The sequence below is a fragment of the Homalodisca vitripennis genome, chromosome X (genome assembly GCF_021130785.1).
Source record: "Homalodisca vitripennis isolate AUS2020 chromosome X, UT_GWSS_2.1, whole genome shotgun sequence".
NCBI lineage: Eukaryota > Metazoa > Arthropoda > Insecta > Hemiptera > Cicadellidae > Homalodisca > Homalodisca vitripennis.
Genome location: NC_060215.1, coordinates 98,441,230 through 98,463,586, shown reverse-complemented (window position 1 = coordinate 98,463,586; position 22,357 = coordinate 98,441,230). Strand labels below are relative to the sequence as shown.

The 22,357-nt window shown below is 34.2% G+C and overlaps 1 protein-coding gene across 1 annotated transcript; it reads left to right on the top strand.

Annotated features, from left to right (window-relative positions):
* Nucleotides 1-4,284: 4,284 nt before the first annotated feature.
* Nucleotides 4,285-14,468, top strand: LOC124369732 (proline-rich protein 4-like). The gene is made up of 3 exons (XM_046827795.1): nt 4,285-6,329; nt 7,435-7,572; nt 13,886-14,468. The coding sequence occupies exons 1-3, from the start codon at nt 6,102-6,104 to the stop codon at nt 14,396-14,398; spliced, it is 879 nt and encodes a 292-aa protein (XP_046683751.1). The 5' UTR covers nt 4,285-6,101; the 3' UTR covers nt 14,399-14,468.
* Nucleotides 14,469-22,357: the final 7,889 nt, after the last annotated feature.

Here is a 22,357-nt window from a genome sequence, read left to right as displayed (position 1 = left end):
AAACTCAAAGTCTCCTTCACGATTGGGGTTGCACTAAGGGGTTTTGAACCACCATGTTACACCCACCAAGTGGAGGAGTAGTGGGTACTATCTCAGTCATCCCAACTTGGAAGAAGAGGCTTTCTTTATGTCAGCTACAAAAAGTCACATTCTATAATAGATAGACTTTGGACACCATTCCCACAAGACATCCAACAAAGAATAGTATGTGATTTTACACTAATTAAGTGTCTAAGAAGCCAAAGATAGTTTTATTTTAAAGTACTTTCCAGTTTTATTGCGGCGTAAACGTCTTGCTATAACTGTAACAGTGCAATCTCCATCAGCCTAAAGTGCACCGCTAATAAGTCCATAACCAACTACAGTAATGATAGCGCACGGTGGCTGGCCGCTGCTAATAAGTGCTCTCATCACTTCCTTGTGGATATACCGTGGTTACCTAACTCTCGGTGTGCTGTGGGCGGAACACACGCTCCTCGCTGGGCGTTAAGAATTGTGTTGGCGTAATTTAGCGATGTGCGAGTACAGTACGTTACGGGGAAGTCGAAAACAATTAGCTACGGTTCCAATACGGCATTATGTGCATCAAGGATGCGGCTTTTCTAATGAAACGCCCAGATGGAAAAAGAAACTATTGATTATGGGCTTATCATATAAATTGTAACTGATTTACTTCAAAAAATGAAAACACAGTTCAAAATAAGTATTTTTAAGTGTTTGTTTCGTGCCTTTGTGTTAATTTAACCAATATTGTAATTTTGTACGGGTATTTTATTTAATAACACTCACGAAACGGCTCAAAAATACTTCATGATGTTTTAGATATTTTATTTTAGTTTGCTCAAATGAGAGCTTATTTCATTTTTGGTCAAACAAAACTGTGTTAATGTACCAAAAATACACAAAAGAAAATTAAAAAATTACTTTAAAAATAGAATTTTATTTCATAACCTTAAAGAATACCCAGTGTAACAGCCTATCCAAAGCAGCAGAGGTTCAATTCACCGTACAGTGCATCAACTACATCTAAAATAGTATAAATGTTTTTCATAATAATAAACTATGTTTATACATTTTTTTTAAATAAATGCGTTGTACTTTTGAATACTATTAATTACATAATAGGATTTACTAAAGTGTGTGTTTACTAGGAAAATACTCAGTAATTTAAACGTTATAAGTACGGAAATACTTATTTAAAGTCTCCTAGTATTTAAAACGTTACCAGTACGGAAATACTGATTTAAAGTCTTCTACTTATTAGAGTACGGGTATTCGGTTTTGTACTCGGTATTGTACTCTACCGTCGAGTAACGGTATCAGAAGTAACGGTTACAAGTATGTACTGATTTAGCCCACCTTTACTGGAAAGAATAGGTAAGCCCATCACTACTAGTGATCCCTCTAAGTTATGAATGTTTATAAGAATCCGAAAGTTCTCCCAAAAATTTCGGTGTAAATTGTAAGCGGCGACGATTTCTAGACAGTACGTTGAACCACTACTGGTTCATGAATTGTAAGTTTACTACAAATATTATTGATTGACGTTTCATTATTTTTTTTAACAAACATAAACTACGGTAAAGCTATTTCTCTCAAAGTATATTTACATTAAATATGTATTTTTGATAAATTATAAATATAAAATACAAAAGATGTTAAGTAAGAATAACATAAGTAAACAGCGCCTCTGTGTGCGAACGTAAGAACTAACAACTACTAATACTGCTATCTCTACCGTGAAAGAAAGTATGAACCATATATTTTAATGTTGTAAATAGAATAATTAATTAAGAACAACGGTTTAATATTGATTACTTTATCTTAAACTGACATCTTAAGTACACACGTTCCTTAGCCATGAAAAATAAAATATTTTCCGAACTAAGAAAAAAGTAACATTACTTTAGTTTAAATGCCAAAAAACTATAAAGTTAAATACATTACATTAGTTTACATTCTAAAGTAACCGGCAGTCTCCAAAATTAGCTCTTGCTCTATGTAATACTCTATACAGAAATTTACGTAAATGTGTAAAGATAAAATTCATTTTACCCTGTGAAATGTTTATAATATCTAAACTGTAGTGTCTTTAATAGTTTACCGAGGTTTGGGCAAGCATTTTGGAAAATAACTGTCATTTAATTTTAACTTTGTTAACTGATAATTTAAAATGTAAGATAATTTGTCTGATCAGTATAATTTTCGTAGGAATTTTCCTATAAAAATTTAATAAAACTATCCCTCATGAAAGAAAGTCATTTCCATAAGTTGAAAACATTTAATAAACATGTAAGTACCTCAAGTGGTAACTCATATACGTAATGTAACAAATTCATACTTTTCTTTGGGCATGTTTACAGAACTGCCAAAAGGTCTTATGGTAAAAGCTTATAAGTCCTCGTGATTTGATTCAAAGAGGTTTGTTATATTTTTCTGTTTTCATAGAAGTTATCAAAGGGCTGTGAATTAAAAATAAAAAACCCAACGAAATATTTTACTGCACCACCTTACCATGACAATGGGGTAGTAAAGTCGGTACATGGATCATCGCTATTATCTGGTTACCAAAGAGAATCAAACAAGACTAATAGTATGTGTGACACACAGAACGTCATTTCATTGTAAAGCCACGTTTACACCAGGTTGCTGTATAGCTGGGCTGGGGTTTTTGTCAATTATCTGATTTCCAAATTCTGTTAAATCTTAAACTGAAATATGTGTCAATGACTCAAAATTAGGCTCGTTCCCAATAACGGGGTTTTAATGTGCTGGAGATATTTTTGTAACGCATTTTACAAAAAATTATGGCTTTTGGCTCAACTCCTTGCTTTTTAATCTATCATAAAACAACTTTTATTGCTTGTTATTCTTTTATTTTTTACTCACGAAAATCAACTATTCTGTCCACAAATGTAACTTAAAGAATTTCCAGGATGTGATCAATTCGTGGTATCTTTTAAGAACTCTTCTCTACACGTTGAGATAACATGTAATTGATTTGTCCGTATTGGTTTTGAATGAAAACAATAGTTTAATAACATACTCCTAAGATAAGATTTAGTTAGAATTCAGTTATGGGCATGAGGGAGGGGGTAAGACAATTACAAATACAGTAAAAAGGGGAAAATAGATTCAAAATATGGTAAGTTTTTTTGCAATACAATCCATACCATTTCAGGTTATATATACATCATCTAATGACCTGAAATTATAGTTGATCGCCACTTCACCTAGATGATTCCGTATGCTTGGTACTTACCCATGGACTGTATCCTCATGCCCATCAAAACATTGTCCTCCTATGTGATAAATGTTTCTTTTAAGGTATATTGTATATTTTGCTGTAATACGTATACACAAAGACCAATCATTTAAGTTTTTTGGCAACGATTGTGAGACAATTAAATTAAAACTGGTGTTAGAATTGAATTGAATCATAATTTATTTCCCAAAAATATTTACATGCGAGCACATTTACTATCAAATCTATATTATCTTGTTACTATAATAGTTAAATGTGTACTTAAAAACATTAAATATGAAAATATTACACTCATCAAATTAAAGTGACCTAGGAAATGAGCCTACATGGGCAGAAAGCCTGTGCGTAGCCTCGAGTTGCTTCCCTGGAGATTATGGACGAATTGAATCGGGTGATTAATTATCATATAACATCAACACCACACACACACACACACACACACACACACACACACACACACACACACACACACACACACACACACACACACACACACACACGCGCGCGCGCGCGCGCGCGCGCCAAAAAACCGCATTTACATAATACGGTATTGAAATTTATTAGCGTACATACTACCAATAGTTTAAAGGAACAATTTAAAGAGATGAAAAACAATTAAGGAATGGTGTATTTTAAAGATCAAAAGGTCAACACGCAGAACAACCTAACCTATTACTAGCAGATTTCTTGCCGAAATGTTATGAAATAAAAAATAAATGTATAAAATAGGAGAAAACCATAGAGGCATCGGTGCTGTCGAAGTGGCATTTAGAGGGGGGAGGCAGGGTCAAAAGTCAGGTCCGTCTGTTGTCAGCCGTGATAATTGCCTCGGCCTCCTCCGCACTGATAAGATACAGCCATTCATTCGAGCGTTTCTTACATGTATATATTGACGGTGAGTTGAATATTTGGTTGTCAGGAAAGTATTTACAGATATTTCTATACAGAATATGGGATATATAAAGAGAATTTGTAGATGAGAAGGATTTATTGATTTTCATTGATGAGACACCAATATTCCGTGAGTATCGTGTGTTATGAGAATGCAAAGTTGTAGAGAAAATTGTATAAAAATGTTTATAAATATGAACAAGGATTGTTTTAATGAATATTTTTCGAATATTCAACAACAACAATCATGATTCTGTTCCTATCCTATAAGGGACAATAAGACTGTTCCCTAGTTAACATTATGAAAAGGTCGGACAAACATACAGGAGGACACATTTTGTATGAAATTGTTGATCATATTCAACATGAAGACCTCAATATGAACGCTTATTACCACATTATATATTAACATTACACTAATTTATTATCAACGATACTGTTAGAAAATAAGTTGTTGTTTAACAATTTGTCATGGCATTTTATTTAAAAGATTTTGTACTAAAAATACAAATACTGAAATTTATATCATATTTGTAATGTTAAAGTTATTTTTCATGCTTAATTAAAACACATAATAATCCATGTTCAAATACAATGCGACATGTTTTACAAACACTTTTTGATGGTAACAAAGGAATGGATTGTTCATTATTTATTATACTAGTATTATAACTATAAAATGGTGAGTTTGTACGTAGAAAATATTAATATTTATGGGTGAAACCTCGAGATATTTTTTAATTCCATTGAACAGACATATAACGATACGTGTAATAACTGATATTTTTTATTTTTAGAATGACAACTTTGTGCTTTACTGCAGATAATTACGAATAATTTACTAAGGAAAACAGCCCTGCAAAATATTTTTGTAATAAATGGCAATTTAAAACAAATGCAATTTGTGTTTTAATACATACTTAAATGCAATTAAAGTAAAATAAAACGTAGTTTTCATTGTACAAAAAATATTTGCCGAATACACAAATATTTCGCGACGTTCTGTTCAATTTTTTACGTATAGATGTGTCCCTTCATAGTGTTTGGCCATCCGCACAAATCCTCAAGGAAAAATGCTGTACTTTAAAGAAGAGTTCTATACTTTTAGCCCCTTTTGTGTAAAATACGAGCCTAAAATGCCTGTCTGGAAACATATAAGTATAACAAAACCAACTTTGTTTTTAAAGTTGAGATAATTAAACCTTGAAAAAAAAAAACACTCCAGTTTCATGGAGCTAAAAACCCCAATACATAATTTAATCACGGCTGTATATACTAATAACGTACTTTTAATTACCTGGAGAAATATTTATTGTGATTTTAAGATTAAATCAACCGCTCTAAAAATACATGTAGGTCATGCAAGTGTTTCTGGAGACTTTGACTCAACATGACATTTTCAAGAGTTTTGAATTTTACTGCCCATGGACCTTATTTCAGGATCTACTATATATCGTTACAGTTTTTATTTTTTTTTAATTTTGTAAGAGAGATTAAGTGTACACTTTAATACGGGTTACTGAAATTGTTTGATTTAAAATGTTTAAAACAGCTACAACTAATCTTTGGACATTCTGTAACAACATCCTAAACATCATACTAATTTTAAAAAAAACCAGGTCAAAGATGTAAGACAAGTGTAACAAAATTAATACTGATAGGCAAGTTGAGTTCATATTTTCTCGGTTCCGTATAGTTTCTGAGGAAAAGGTACAAAAACTCACACAAATTAACCTTGGAAGTATATAGCCATCCCGGCCGAGGTGGTGGATGCACTGGAGAGAATTGACGAAGAGTCAAAAAGTAGATCATCACGAACAGCACGTGTAAACAAGATACGCACTCATTATAACATTCCAGAAGAGAAGCACCGTATCGGTGGAAGATCTTGGGTAGCCACCGTGTAGGATTACGCAAGACTGGCACGCACGGGAGGTTCCGCTGTATGTATACCCTGGCCGTGGAGGAGTGTGGCACAGTGTTGACCAGGATGTGGGCTCTAGCAGTCGTTCTAGGAGTGTGTGTGGTATTCGGGAGTGTCCAGGGGGGCGGCTGGCACGGCTACCACGGCTATCAGGACCACGAGGACCTTCAGGAACATCACCACCATGTTAAGACCGTCACTGTTACCAAGAAGGTGCCAGTGCCTTATCCTGTTACCGTTTACAAGAAGGTAGGTAAATTTGATTGTGGTTAATTTATTGCTTTAACGATTGAATTGCAATTGAACCGCATAGAAACATAATATGTGTTTTTAAAGTACATGCCCTTTCCTGCAATGATAAGCAAGTAATATAAATGATATAATTACACATTTCTGTAAAAAATACTAATCATGTTAAAGCTTTACATTTTTAGCCGTAGCTATTTAGCCATTAAAATTTAAAATAATTACAATTAAACTTATACACGATAAAAAGTGACAGCAACATTGGCAATCAAGATTGATTTAAAAACAGTGGCTACAAATGTATACAACTTCCAGTTCACATTTGACCACTACTAACAAGACAAAAATAAGCTTACTGTTAATTTCACACAACGGTTTTAAATTATTTGAAATTGTAGATCATATTGGATTACAATGAACATCATACTGAAATTTTAACACTCTATTAATTTTAATTTTAGCTTATTATTTGGTAAAGGTATATGATACAGTCACTATCAGAAAGATCATATACGTATCTATATACACATATGTGCTTTTTACAACCCTTAAATATCGTACGTATTGCGTGTGTTTATTGCAAACCGTGTATTATTTGGTGGCATTTAATTAATAGCCAAGTGAAGCATTTAATTCGTTTCCACTAAAGTTTTATTTTATTTAACCTCACATCTTGCAGGTTTCAATTGTTTAAAGTTCAGATAAATAACACTAATTACTCAAAATTTGGTGTTAAAAAGAAACTGGCATGTTAAAATTTGTATCAGCTTGTTGCTGTTGATTTTTAAGGCATTCAGTGTATACTATATTCAGTTTCTTCACAGTATGTATAACTGTTTTTACATTATCCTTCAAACTAGAAATGTCTTTGTAAGGTAAAACTATATTAAAACATAACAAAATAATACAGTATTAATAAAGGATATATTATTTTTAATGTTGCCGTTTTCACTCTAGTGTCATAGGTAAAATCTTAAAATAAAGAAGGTTATACTGTAGATCGACCTTTTGAAAAATATAAGATTTAGTCTATTGAACATGAGTTTAGCTTTAAAGCAATTGTTTGTAAATTATTTTTAAGAACTACTCTGTGTGAAATCTTTCCCAGGTACCATACACTGTGAAGGTTCATGTTGATAAGCCGTATCCCGTCCACGTGCCAAAACCCTATCCAGTGTACGTTGAGAAAAAAGTCCCCTACACAGTCAAGGAATACGTGCCCCAGCCCTACACCGTTTACAAGAAGGTAATTCTCAATTAAAGTCCACTGATATACAAGAATGAGGAGCTGTGTGATTATGTGTTCATTTGGTCTAATAATTCGAGGACCTCTAACTCCTTGTTAATATACAAATCAGTGTCGTCGTTTCTTTAAGTATGGATTCAATTCATTGACATCGTTTATGAACATACAATTGTAATACAAGTATTGATTCAAGTCGTTGACATTTATCTATAGAAGTGTGATTGAAATACAAACAATGATTGTTATTATTGGCATTCATTTAAGAAGATTGAATTGAAATAAAAATATTGATTGACATCACTGCCACTTATGTAAAAATATATGATCGAAATGTAAGTAAACATTTATGGAATTAATTATTCATATTTACGGATCAAATATATTTTCATTGTTAAAAGGTAAAAAGAACTCGGTTTGGTGTTAATGCTCTAGCATTGTTATTATGATTGTCATTAGACTTTTGATTGTGTAATGTACTCTCGCACTTTGTAGTGTTGCATGTGTGTAAGCCTTAGGGCTGTTTTGTACACTTAATGTTGTGACAACCCTCAACATACAGTTGTAAGGCCAGACCGGTACACTCGACTTGTCACTAGTCATTGGAGTGATTGGGACTATATATAGTACCTAGGTATTAGGTTAGTTATTTAACTGAAGAAGAGATCAGATCGCAGATCTCGAAACGTAGTGTTACTGATTTTTTGTTTCACTGAACGATGGCAAATGTCCGGAAAAATCCTGTTTCCTTCACAATCCTTCCATCGTCAAAAATAAACTTCAAACAAAGGGTACTATATAGATGTTGGGCGCTTCACTTTTAAAAAGGGTATACAATACCCGTTAGATTAACTATGCTTTATTAATATAGACAACAAAATTCGATTGTTTAGGATTTAAGTAAATCTCAAAAAGAGTACTTCTTTGAATGTGGATGGCACATTTATAAAATGGACCTTTGGTTTGTACAATTCCTCTAAAACAAGGTATAATAAGCGGAGTGGTCACATTTTAAATAATTTAATTCGAATCTGCCTCCCTATTTCTGGAAGGGAATACAACTTTTATATTACCGTATCTAAAAAGCAACATCTTTGATTGATAATCCTAATTGAATTGAAAGTTTTTATTTATGCCATTCATCAGTTTAGGGAAACAAACAACGGATACCTGGTATATAACATAATAACCTGGCGTAATAAATGTTATAGGCCTTATATACGATGTCATATGCATCGCTGTAAGTTATGGAAGCGATATGTCAATTTACCTTTGTTCTTTGTAGCTAACATACCGAGATTACAATGTACTAAAACAAATACTACATGTTTAGTCTCTTTGCATTGGGGTTGGACTATAAATTAAACAATTGTATGACAATAATTAAATTATAGTCAGTTAATTTGTGGGAATGGCCTTATACATGTACATGATTCACATAATATGCAACAGGTTACGTTTACTGCTGCCCGCATTTGTTGTTGTATCATGTCTTCATAAGTTATCATTATAATAGGAAGGAAACGAATGTTTCCGCGATGGAAACGCGCAATATAGGACTGGCGGCGTTGTCATTTCTTCATAGTACGTAAATCAGAGAAAAGACAAATGAACGAATTATTTTTAATCCAAGCTACTAACGAGACAATACTTCAAGGCAAAACGATCTGGTTGGGTGAAGTCAAAAGTATGTCCCATCTCAACTGGCATATACCGATTACTTTAAACAACACAAAGGATGGGATGGTAAAACTTCAAAACCGCCACTGTAAATCAACAAAGACCCCTATCCACCCCTTCTAACTCACCACTCATACTAAGTCCAATCGCCCTGCAGGCCTTTCGCCACTCTCAAAAGAGCCGACTATACATACGACTCTCCGCATTTAAAGTAAAATTACTAGCAAAATTGGCAGATAAAATCACTTTGGTTAGTAGACGAGTGAAGACATATTGTGACCTGTATTCCGTAGTTTAGTTTAATGATTGGTGTTTTATATAGTTTTTTTATTAAGTGCATGTCTTTAGTGTTAGTGAAGTTGACATACAACATGTAGGTTGTGATTCCTGACTCAGGCGTGCCACAACGCTTTAGTAAGATTTGTTTATTTTAACCTAGTTTGTAATTATGTATTAGGTTAGTTCTTTACCTGAAGAAGAGATCAGATTGCAGATCTCGAAACGTAGTGTTACTGTTTTCTTGTTTCACTTAACGATGGCAAATGTCCGGAAAAATCCTGTTTCCTTCACAATCCTTCCATCGTCAAAAATAACCTTCAAACAAAGAATTGATTCTCGGTACGGACCCGGAACCAGTAAACAAATCAAAGACCTTGAGAGCTTGCATCTTAAATTAACTAAACACATTAATCATTTAACTTTCTTGCATAAATGTAAGGTTGAAGACCTTATGCCTATAGGGTTAACTCTAAAAACTCCTTTTCATAGTAGGAAAGCCAGTAAAATTTTGTCTTCTGCTTCTAAATCTTTACTTAAAGAAAGAATTGCATATCATCATCGTGAAAAATACCTCCTCCAAAATAGTATTGAGTGTAAAAAAACTGAATTAAAAACACTGATCGGTACAGAATTCAACAACATTCTCGAAAGCATCCAAAATAGATGTATAAAAGTTTCTGAAACAGATAAGAAAAAGAAAATCTCCAAACTGGAAAAAATTAGGCCTAAAAAATGTGATTTGACTAAGGATGGCAACGTGAATACGGATGCAAATAATAAAAACGTAATCAATCTCTCTTCGAAAATCCTGAATGAAGCGGAAATATCAGTATTATCCAAGGGTTTAAACTTTTCTGTGGCACAAAAATCGGTAAAGGCACTGGATTTCGTAACTGGAATTGAGTCGGCTGTTTCACAGTTACCTGAGGAACAGGGTGACCGCTTCCGCTGCGAGGCCAGTCTTTTACTCAGAAAAATTCCTCCCACAAAACCCAATTTAACAATAGAGGAGAAAAAGGCCAGGTCGATCCTTGGGAAAGATGACACGGTCAAAATCTTACCTGCCGACAAAGGCAACGCTACTGTGGTACTTGACTCAGTAGCGTATAAAGAAAAGATTGCGGAAACTTTAAATACTGGCAAATATACAGTTTTAAATAAAGACCCGACTGATTCATTTGAACGCAAAGTAGCAAAAACCTTAAGAAAACATAAAGAATTTTTTTCAGATAAATTTAGATCTAAATTAACTCCTCACCACTCCAAAATCCCCCATATGTATGGCCTTCCCAAAATCCACAAACCTACCATCCCTCTCCGGCCCATCATTAGTTCTCGTGATTCACCTTGCAGGGAATTGTCTAAAGTCCTCTTGGACATCTTAACACCATTGGTAGGAAAAACTGACTCTTTCATCAAAAATTCCAGGGATTTCGTAGAGAAGTCAAAATCCCTAAAGTTGACTGAAACTGACAAACTGGTAAGTTTTGATGTCGAAAGTCTATTTACAAATGTACCAGTTCCAGAAACTCTCGGAATTATTAAATCACGTCTCAAAGAAGACCAAACATTAAAGGATAGAACTAAACTTCCCGTGCCAGTAATTATGGAACTGTTAGAACTATGCACTCAATGCAATTATTTTGAGTTAGAGGGTAAAATTTACCGTCAAGATGAGGGGATGGCAATGGGTTCTCCACTGTCTCCTATTTTCGCCAATATCTTTATGGAGGAATTCGAGCGAAAAGCTTTGGCTTCAGCTCAGTTCAAACCGAAGATTTGGTGGAGGTATGTGGATGATACCTTTGTTATTTTTTCTCATGGAGACATTGAATTAAATAATTTTTTGAATCACATTAATAGTATTTCTCCTTCCATCCGCCTCACAATGGAAGTGGAAGTCCAAAACAAGCTTCCCTTTTTGGATGTGTGTGTATTAAGAGATAGGGATGTCCTTAAGACAACTGTTTTTCGAAAGATAACACACACAGGAAAATATTTAAATTATCAATCCAACCATCAAAAATCTGTCAAAGAAGGAGTAGCCTACTCGTTGTTTGATAGAGCAAAGAGCTTGTGCTCAGATAAAGATGGACTAAAAGAAGAATTTAAGAAAATTGAATCGGATCTCAGAAGCAATGGATACCCTCAATTAGTAATTAATAAGTGCAAACGAACCAGAAGAATCATTCCTGAGTCAGAAAAACAGAATTGTGATAAATTTGCGTTTATGTCAATCCCTTATGTGCCGGGATTATCGGAGAAAATTAGAAGAGTAGGTAGAAAGTACAACATTAGAACCGCGTTTAAAACACACAACACTCTTAGACAAAGTCTCGTAAAAACAAAACCAAAAAATGTCACACAGGATTCCAAAAACTGTGTTTACAGTATAAAATGTAGCTGCAATAGGGAATACATAGGCGAGACAAAAAGACCACTAAACATAAGGATAAAAGAACACAAAGAAAACACGAGAAAGGGTTTCACAGAAAAGTCAAAAATTGCACACCATTGTTGGTCCGAAGACCATCATATGAATTGGGATGAAGCCCACATAATACATCGGGAACCACATTTCTTCAAAAGGAAATTAATTGAGGCAACATACATTAAATTGGCAGACCAACCAATCAGTCAACCATCAGTCGAGATTAGGCCGCTTTGGTTGCCAATTCTAAAAAATGAACTAAAGAGAATACCAAAAGTATCAAACGGATCGGATATTTGCAATAAACCAATGCGGAGTCACAATATGGTTTTAAGAAGTTCATCTCGCATGAACCAATAATAACGAAAGGGCCCATTCCTGTTCCCCTTCCCTTGTATTTCCGCCATCTTGTTTTAGCCGGCCGTCACGATTACCATTGGCTACCCCCTCTGGTCAGTCGTAAATGGTTAGTAGACGAGTGAAGACATATTGTGACCTGTATTCCGTAGTTTAGTTTAATGATTGGTGTTTTATATAGTTTTTTTATTAAGTGCATGTCTTTAGTGTTAGTGAAGTTGACATACAACATGTAGGTTGTGATTCCTGACTCAGGCGTGCCACAACGCTTTAGTAAGATTTGTTTATTTTAACCTAGTTTGTAATTATGTATTAGGTTAGTTCTTTACCTGAAGAAGAGATCAGATTGCAGATCTCGAAACGTAGTGTTACTGTTTTCTTGTTTCACTTAACGATGGCAAATGTCCGGAAAAATCCTGTTTCCTTCACAATCCTTCCATCGTCAAAAATAACCTTCAAACAAAGAAAATCACTTGTAAAAGTTTATACGCCCAAACATTTTTCTGAAATTAACTTTAAACCCACATTAAAAACCCTTTCATTGAATCTAATAAATAACAAAGCAACTAGTGCGGTTCGTGCTTGATGTTTCTTGTAGTGGTATATCTGTTTACTGTGACGGTGTATTCATTATAAACTTGTTGCTATTCTTCAAATCTGTCTCACATATCTGTCTGTTCTCTCTTTTCACTTACTTTGCACGTCTTATTTCTCAGAACACTATATTAAAACGTGAGAAAGACCTAAGGTGATAGAAAGTTTAAGTTAACGCGTTGAACGATTGTAAGAGTTCTAATTTGATACATTCCGCAGATGTGACATACAGCAAGAGACAAGAGTTTTACAAACACATTTATATTTTAATTAATCAAGCCAGATGTCACAAAACAAAATTTTAGACGGTTTCCCCATAAATTATAAGGACTTTTTCCAAGTCTGTTTTAATTAAATCCACGTTTTACAGTTGATAAGATTTTTTTATAATTTAAAATATTCTAGTAACAATGTGGTAGGTTTTAGGGTAGAACATGACACACGCAATGCTCTGAGTAAATTTTAAATCAGTTCTGAAATCTTTGAGTCAAAGTTCAAGAGCGTAAATTAACGGAAGTTTTTTTAAGAAGACAATCATCTAGACTATGGCTTTTTTGTTTTCAGTAGACTACGTTAAAAAACTAGTCCTTATCGTTATAAACTTTGATATTGTTCGGAATTCGTTGACAGATATTTACCAGATGGTAAGGATCGAATTAGAAATACATTGCAAAATGATTTAATAATGTAAATCACCCCAGTCTACTCGTATAGTGTAATTCAGTTTAAAATGTGGATAGTGCATTAGGGAGTTCAATAAAATAAAGGTGAGCAAATGATACTGTTTCTTTCGTAGACAATACATAACTGATTCATGGGATCAGGAATTCATAGTGGTTTAAGAATTCTTAAGAATACGTGTCACGAATTTTCTATTTTTCCTATTCGGTTTATTCCTTCGGATAATTTTAATCAATGAGGTATCACAACTGTAACAACGGTAATTCTTGCCACTAACACATACCTTCTTTGCAGATACCATATCCAGTAAAGGTGCATATTGACAAGCCGTATCCCGTACACGTGCCGAAGCCTTACCACGTGTATGTGGAAAAGAAAGTCCCTTACACCGTTGAGAAACACGTACCTTACCCTGTGAAAGTTCACGTAGACAAGCCCTACCCTGTACACTACTCTGTGTACAAACCGGTGCCCTATACTGTAGAGAAGAAGGTGCCCTTCCCTGTTAAGGTCCCTGTGGAAAAACCTTACCCTGTCCACGTGCCTAAACCCTATCCCGTGTATGTAGAGAAGAAGGTGCCCTACACCGTAGAAAAACATGTCCCCTACCCGGTCAAAGTCCCCGTCCACGTGCCCGTCCACGAGGAGAACCACGACCACGAAGAGAGCTCTGAACACGATACCGGAAGCTACGGAGGAGAAGATCATGGCTACACCGGAGGTGACTTTGGAGGGTACGAGGGTGGACACGATTATGAGGAAAGCAGTCACTACAAGAGGGATACACAAAAGCAGACTTCATCATAGCTCTAAATTCATTTGTATCTTTAGGAAAAATTGTTGAAAATTGAAATAAAAATTTATAGTGTTTTGTAAATAATATAATTTCTAAAAAACAATAATTCCTGCTCCTTCAAAGAGTTTTCTTAAAATATAAACACACATGTCTGGTGATATATGGCGGCATGTACAGTTAGGTTGTTTTTAATACTAAAGCTTGGTTTCTTATAACATTACAGTGCACTGATTGTACCTATGACAAACTAGATACATGTTTTACATGTTACATAAAGAAGACAAAATGAATACGTTTACCTGGGAAAAGAAGACGAATTGAAACAATTCGATTTTGCCAGCGATAAATTTGGAACATTCTCACATCGGCTGGTTGTGACAAAATATTTTGGACAGATCGGCCTTCAAACTGGGCTCATGAATTATGTACAGGCGCTTCGAATGCGGACGTGGTTGGAATGTGGTAGGGAAGAGGAACATAAGCTCAATCCCGTTAACAAAAACCCAATTCATATCAAATTATATTCGTTTAATGGACTAAGTGTAGCCTACAGGCCGAACGGTATGACGGTGGACCCAGTTTTCGATATTTTCATAAGACGTGACGTTTTAAACAATCCAAGCTAAGGCTTCGAATGTTATGATTTTGGTCTGTTATGAGAACCTTCTGTATACTTAAGGAGTTTAAAGTAATTTTCATTTTTATTCACCCACAGAATTTTTGACAGGATTTATTTTAGTTTAGATTACAAAATTATACATATTCTATTAGTGTAATTTAATTATAAATATAAAATTTTGTTTTCACGTATACTTTTGCTTTCATGAATGATTACTTAATAATAATTCAAGAGTATCTTTTATGAGGTGGGAAGTGCTTGACGCACGCTTAAGTAGTGTGGAGTCTTTGCTGTTACATAGGATATACACCAAACTCTCAGCATTGACACATTACATTCAGCTAAGCCTAATGTTTTCAAGAAGGGATCAGTTGAGCACGAAGCTGCTTGCTCACACACCACTTAATAAACCATTTTAACTGTCAGTACTACCCCAGAGTAATGTGTCACTCGCGACGGTTGGTTTGGATGTCGATTTCCCGTCCCATGAGAGTTCACTTCTGGCTGGTTTATATCTGCCAATGGAATCTATGCTGGATATACATACCGATGTGTTACGTAACCTAGGAACGGCATATGGCTAACCGTAAAAGTTCAGATATTGGGGTATAAGTGGCTGGTCCGATAGGTCTAGTTAACTGCGGAAGATGACTGTTGGAGCAAACAACACAGGTTAAACTAACATCCCACCCCCTTAATTTTAAAGGCTTTATCAAGCCTAAACGTGAGGGAGAATTATCTCCCCCCGGTTTCTCTGTCGCTTTACTGGAAGTGGCTGAAATTACGTACATAGTGCTCGTTATTCCTCCTCATGGGAATATTATTCCCTAGTTGAGCCTTTAAGCAATCCTAAATATTCTGCCGCTCTTTAAGCAACATAAATGCCGTTTTAGGAATAAGTGCAATCAGGTGTTTCTCATCTTCTTGTAAATAAACGAACCAAACCAGTAGATTTCTATGAAACATTCGGAACGGTAAGCGGAAGCCACCATTAGCCTAAAAACTGTTGGAATTGCACAAACTTCTTTCTTGCGGTTACAGCCTTTCCTAAGAGTGTCCGATCAGACTTCCGCACCAGGAAGACCCGATAGAGGAACAGGCTTCAACAGAACATTATTATACCAGCCATTCTAAGTGAGAGCTAAATATAAGTTAATATAAATATTACTAGTCACATTGGGTGGTGCTAAAACCCGTTTCAAAGAATGAAAATATTTTACTAACAGCAAGTTCTTTAATTTAGTTCTAAGAGAATGTCCTCTGTTACAGTTCTTAACAGCTGTTAGGTTATTAAATATTATTGGGCATAAATAATATTGCCGAACTACAAGACTTGATTTATTACGGCGAGGGTAGTTATGATATCTTAGCTGAAAATATTCAATTTTCTTATACACTGATATAAAATAAATAAGAAATATAGTAAATTTAATAGCTTCTCGTGGACAATGACCTCACTTTAGCTCTCCCTCCCCCTTAAATCATTACCTTGAAGTGATCTCGGCCATACGCTGTTCCTCCCATGTTCCAAAGAGCAGTGTACGATCTCTCATTTAGTTATTAAACTTGCTCGAGAGAAGGTCCGGCCCACGAAGGACGGCTACAACGCGTTTGGCATTACCATTCATTTGCAGAGTTAAAGGCATTCCTGATATGGAATGTGACGGAGATCTCGTCTAACTCTGAAGCCTTCTTGACCTTCATAGAAGGGACAGCCTTCTCCAGTTTCACAGCTACAGTTTCAGATGAATGAGAATAATTGCAACCACTATCCTGAACATCGTGGCACTATCACTAAGTTGACCTCGTCTCGGGAGCTTGCACGTTGCACTATTTCCCGACCTATGAGTATTACCGATTCCAGAAGACCACTAATATGTCATAGGTTTTATTCTGGAGACTGACTTCCTTGGCATGAAATCAGCGTGGGATTTGAGTTTGAAGGTTCTAAACCTAACAATTTATATAACCGTTTGAATTGCGTGTGGGGGGGGGGGGGGAGGGAGAGGGGCGAAATATTGACCTCGTATTTTTTTTTTATTATGCGGTTAAATTTTTACCATGTTAGTAAAATATATAGCAACACTTCAAGGACTGGAAAACATGGATTTTATGACGAAAAAGTATCTTTTATTGTTATACGTTGTCCTCGATTTCGTCTTTGAAACTCCACGTTACCACTGGTGACGTGAAATAGCTATCATATTTACTTCCATTTTATTTTAACAACGTTACACTCTACGGAATCCTCTGAACTGGGTATAACCATGACAGGTATATTGATAAAGTTGGCAATGACAAGTTTGAACCGCTTTAAGTACAATCGGTTTCTGGTTGAATAGATTAAAAAATCATTCAGTCACAGCCCTTTTAAGACAACTTTTATAGAGACAGAAAAATACATTTCTTAACACTGAAATTATAAGCATTTAAAGTGGGAATGTTGTGCTATCTTTCAACCAAGCCCAAATAAAAACGAAAATAAATATATCAATTTTGCACAGTGTATACAATTTATAACTTCAGGGAGTGGTATGTCTGTAATGATTTAGTATTTAAGGAAATAACATTTTATATTAAAAAAATTTAAAACACTACATGCATTTTTATATAACATATTACTTTGGAAAATTAAATTAAACAAACGTAACATTTATATAAAGTTGAATTAATTTATTATAAGTTAGGCAATTCTTTTATTCTGTATTTAAAGTATAAGTTATTAAATTACTATTCCTATACTGAAATATTGTAAATTTACTGTATATGATATGAGATTGAGTGGTAGAGGACTAGATAGCCCTAACTCCACCTCTTTAATAAAGTCATCTTTTCATTTCATTTCCTCCAATCATGGTATTTTGCACATACATACTGTAAACTTTATCATTCATAAATGAATAATTATGTGTTTACTTGAGATCTTAAAATTCAAGAAATGTATAATGTGTCAAAACTAAATTTATTAGATAAAATATAATTTTTCTCAGATGATTTTGGGAGGGAACCCTCAGACCACCTTGAATACACCGCAGGATGGAAGGTTACATGCCTCCAAGATAGGGGAACTCGTTGATATAATGAATCAACTGTTATTTCAGATGCCAGCTAATTGGTGAACCTACTCGGTACATATTGCTCTGCAAGATACGAATAATTTTCTGGGATTCATGATTATTCCAGAACTCATCAGACTATGAGAATTGGTTGGATTTTTACTGACCTAGGTCTTCCATATTCAAAATACACCCACTCAAGTTAATACAGGACATTAGCTTTACCATAGGTTCCAGAAGACCATATCTTCACATTTAAATTGGGTTCCAAAACAGACACTCTAGCTCCTTCTCCAAGGGGTCTTTGGATAGCCTGTTTGATTGCATTTTGGGAATTTTCTGAACCTTTTACTCTTGACTCAGTTTCAAATTTTGTTCCTCTTGACTGTTAAAACTTGACCAAAAGACTATACCCACAATATGATCAGAAAGCTTTTCATCAGGCTTTTGGTTTGACCCTGTTGTCCGTAACTCTGTTATCCTTAAGAACCATTGTCACTGTTCCATCTTAGGTGTTCTTTTCTGCTTTTGAAATTCCATCCACTTACTTTCAGGGTCCTTTGAGTCTGATGGTTATGGTGTCTCCTACCTTCTCGAGAACCCAGAGAACTATTTAACCGCCACTGCTTGAGAATAACTCCTTTTTATCTTTTCACCCTGAGTGTCAATAGGGAGCTTAATACAAGCCTCTTAAAAGGATCAAGAGTCTGCAAACTGCCTGGCTGCAGCTTTAATCAGCTTGACAGTTATGTCAATAGAATGCAACCTGCTAATGTGTCATGTATTGGATTAAATAAATTGACACCTCAATCTGGTCAACGTAATCTTTTACCTCACCAATAATAAATATTTTTATGCAGAAAAGATGCAACTGTTCATTTTTGAAATGGTAAGAATTTTATTATCCAGCTTCTTATCAAGCATTGTCATCTCATCATCCTTCTTCTCTGGAGAAACCACTAGTAGTTGTTTGAAGAATTTTGCTTCGATCCATCCTCAGATGCCTTTTTGGAGAGATACAATTTGTGGTCTAAGGTAAACGGTTGAGATAATTCCAGCTAGGACATTTCTCATTCTAGAGGAAATATTGTAAGTTCTTTCCTTCCAAACACTACTCTTCCCCCAAATTTACCAGTGTAATGTATGACAAAGAGTGTTGATGCAATAAATACACTGTGAGGAGAACTTTTTACAATGTAAACTAATTGGGGCTTCATACATAAAGATTAGCAGATCAACCATTTAGTCAACACTCTGTTGAAGTTAGACCACTTTGACTACCAATATTAAAAAAGAATGAACTATAAAACCTAAAAAAATTGTAACATTCAACACTCTCAACCCACATGAGTATGGTGGGTTACGATAAATACACTTGTTACAGATTATTACAGACTGCTGGGGCTGACAGTTTTGCTTAGAGCTGACGAAGAAGAAACTTTTGCACACCAACTCTATTAAAAATGTTATATTTTTCTTGAATTAATTTGAGGTTATTTATTGACTACTAATTGGTACTTTAACTGATTAACCATTTCAGTCGCATCAGCAAAGCCTCTTCGCAGATAGGTTGGAAGTAATGGCATTAAATAATTGCTACTTTAAAACTACTGGTGTATTAAAATATGCGGTGAAAACGATGACCTATGTATTGATCAGATGAATAGAGATTAATATTTTGTTGCACAGATGTGAAGCCTCCCACACTGATATAAGCCCTGGAGTTTAAGCTCTTTCAAGGTTTTTGTAAAATCAGTATAATTCTTTCATAGTCTACCATAGTAATTTTTAAAAATTTAAGATTTTGTTGTTGCATAACTACTAATAATAGGTCTAAAACTAAATCTTTGGAAAGAGCCAGAACCAAGAAAAAAATTACCAAGTTGGAGTATTTAAACGTTCATTCTATGGAAGAAAACTAAATATGAGTACAGCTGACTCTCCAAGCTGCTCATGGCTATTCAATCACTAACACATTTATACAAAAGATTTGGTACTGTAATAGCAAATGTACTACTGATTTGAAATTTGGTACTTTGGTGTAGTCCAGGATGTGCAAAAAACATCTAAAATTCACAATTTTACTGTGGGTATTTTTTTTTTAAACAAACCATAACATAAAACTTTCATCAATCACTAAGGTTTGATTAGTCTGGATGTGTTTAGAAAATTTACTTTGGTTGCCTCAAGTTCTCATTTTAATAGTGTGTGATCTCAGTTTTAAAGAACATTATCAAGATTGATCATTCTTAGTCAAAGAAGAAACCTCTTCTGACTGAGCACTTCAGAAAAAATGGGTGTTTCTAATAGTAGATGGGTGCACCAATACTGTTTCAAAGTATTTTTTTTTCAATGAATATTCTGAAAAAAGTTTTGAATATTCTGATAATTCCACTTCTTTTTCTAAACACTCATCAAAGTATCTATAGTATTTGTGTCCTCTGCAATGTGACATACCAATCCACAATCCAATAAATAGTTGAATACATCAATTTCCTTTACTTCATCAAATAAAATAAAAAACCTTGATTGTATTTAGACATACAGTAATTGACATGGTCAACATTTAGTGTTACAAATTATAGCTTGTTATAGCAGTGTTCATTCGGTTTAGAGCCAGACTATTGTATATTGATAAAATAAGAATTATCAGTTATGCTATGTAAAACTTATTGTGCTATAAGAAATTTTTAAATGAAATAAATAAATTACAGTAGCACCTTGATAATCCGCCACCTGGAGGACCAAAGTATAGTCGGATAATCAGGGAAGAATGAATTAAGCCATTACAGCTGAATTAAGCCAAATAATGTATTTAAGTAAAAAAAACTTTACTGTAACTTAAGATTATACAGTGTACTGTACCTTTGATTATGAATCCTTCTAAGTTATGAAAACACTAAATACATCTTAAAATTTGTTTTTGTGTACAGTAATCATGTGTGAAGTTTTGTATATTCATATGATATGGTTATAATAAAATTAAGCCATTCTTGAACTTACACATAAGATCAGTATTAAAACTTTCGAGCACCACCATTTTCTTTAGGATTAAGCGTTTGATGTCTAATATGCATCATGTTCTACTAATTAAGACCTTTAAAATGGTATGCACATTGACCTATGCTTACATTTAAGATTTTCCACCGACTCCTTACGGCCATCCCTCTGAGGTGGTGAAGTTGCAACACTTGCTTTTTGTGCAGCAAAAAGTTAAATTTTATGCTCTATGCATTGTACAAAGTTTTATATTTGTATTTGTTTACGAGTACAGAAGATATTAGGATGCTTCAAGACTTTTCAACACCCCTGTATAGTATAATACAAATTATAGTAAGACTAGACCTTATTTTTCCTGTAAAAGGTACATCAAGACAATTACAATGCCTTGTAAATTTTTCATGAATTCTTTTCCTCACATTATATGATAAACTATCTTTATAAAGATATAAAAATAAATATAATAAATAGAGATTAAAAACAGTTAAACTACCTAAATTAATAAAAAGTGGTTAACAATTAGCCAGTTAGTGAGGCATGGAATTCAAAAAGCCTTCTTCTCTGTTAAAAGAATATCTTTAAGGTTACTGAAATTGCCCCAGAAAATCAAACCATAGTTAATTATAGTAGTAACAATGTAATGTTTAGGAATGATGTTCACAGGACACGTTAAGAGATAAATCACACGAGACAGCCTAGTGAATAGCTAATCAATGTATTTTGCCCATGATAGCATACAATCTATAAACACACCTAAAAACTTAACACAGTTAACAAATTCAATATCAGCTGTAACAAATCTAAGACTAAACAGAACTGACTTAGCTTTGCCATGATTTAAAGGTAAGTTATTTGCTGAAGACCGGTTTGGATCTAGTTCTAAGTGTTATTGACATGAAATTGAAAATTTTATCAATAGGAAGGAAATTGGTGTCATCAGCATATATATATATATATATATATATATATATATATATATATATATATATATATATATATCACTTTTAGACTGTTGAACATTAATATATAAATCATTTATTGTTCATATGAACTAGAGAGGACCTGTGGAACACCACAACAAAGCTCCCTAGCTGAAGACCACTTCCCATCAAGATTAACAGTTTGACTCTCTCTTATATAGATATAACAAATTGTAGTGTAGATCTAAATGTATTGTAGCCATGATCTAAACAGTGGAAAGCATGACTTAAGTCGATAAAAGTGGCTCAGGCATACTCTTTAGACTATAATAATCTCACTTACAACAGCATCAATAGCAGATATTGTTGACCTAC

What these genes read in the sequence shown, in the direction of transcription:
- LOC124369732 (XM_046827795.1), top strand. Translation starts at nt 6,102, where the DNA reads ATGTATACCCTGGCCGTGGAGGAGTGTGGCACAGTGTTGACCAGGATG. An exon ending in CTGTTACCGTTTACAAGAAG is followed by an intron (nt 6,330 to 7,434) that starts GTAGGTAAATTT and finishes AATCTTTCCCAG; the next exon opens with GTACCATACACTGTGAAGGT. An exon ending in CCTACACCGTTTACAAGAAG is followed by an intron (nt 7,573 to 13,885) that starts GTAATTCTCAAT and finishes CCTTCTTTGCAG; the next exon opens with ATACCATATCCAGTAAAGGT.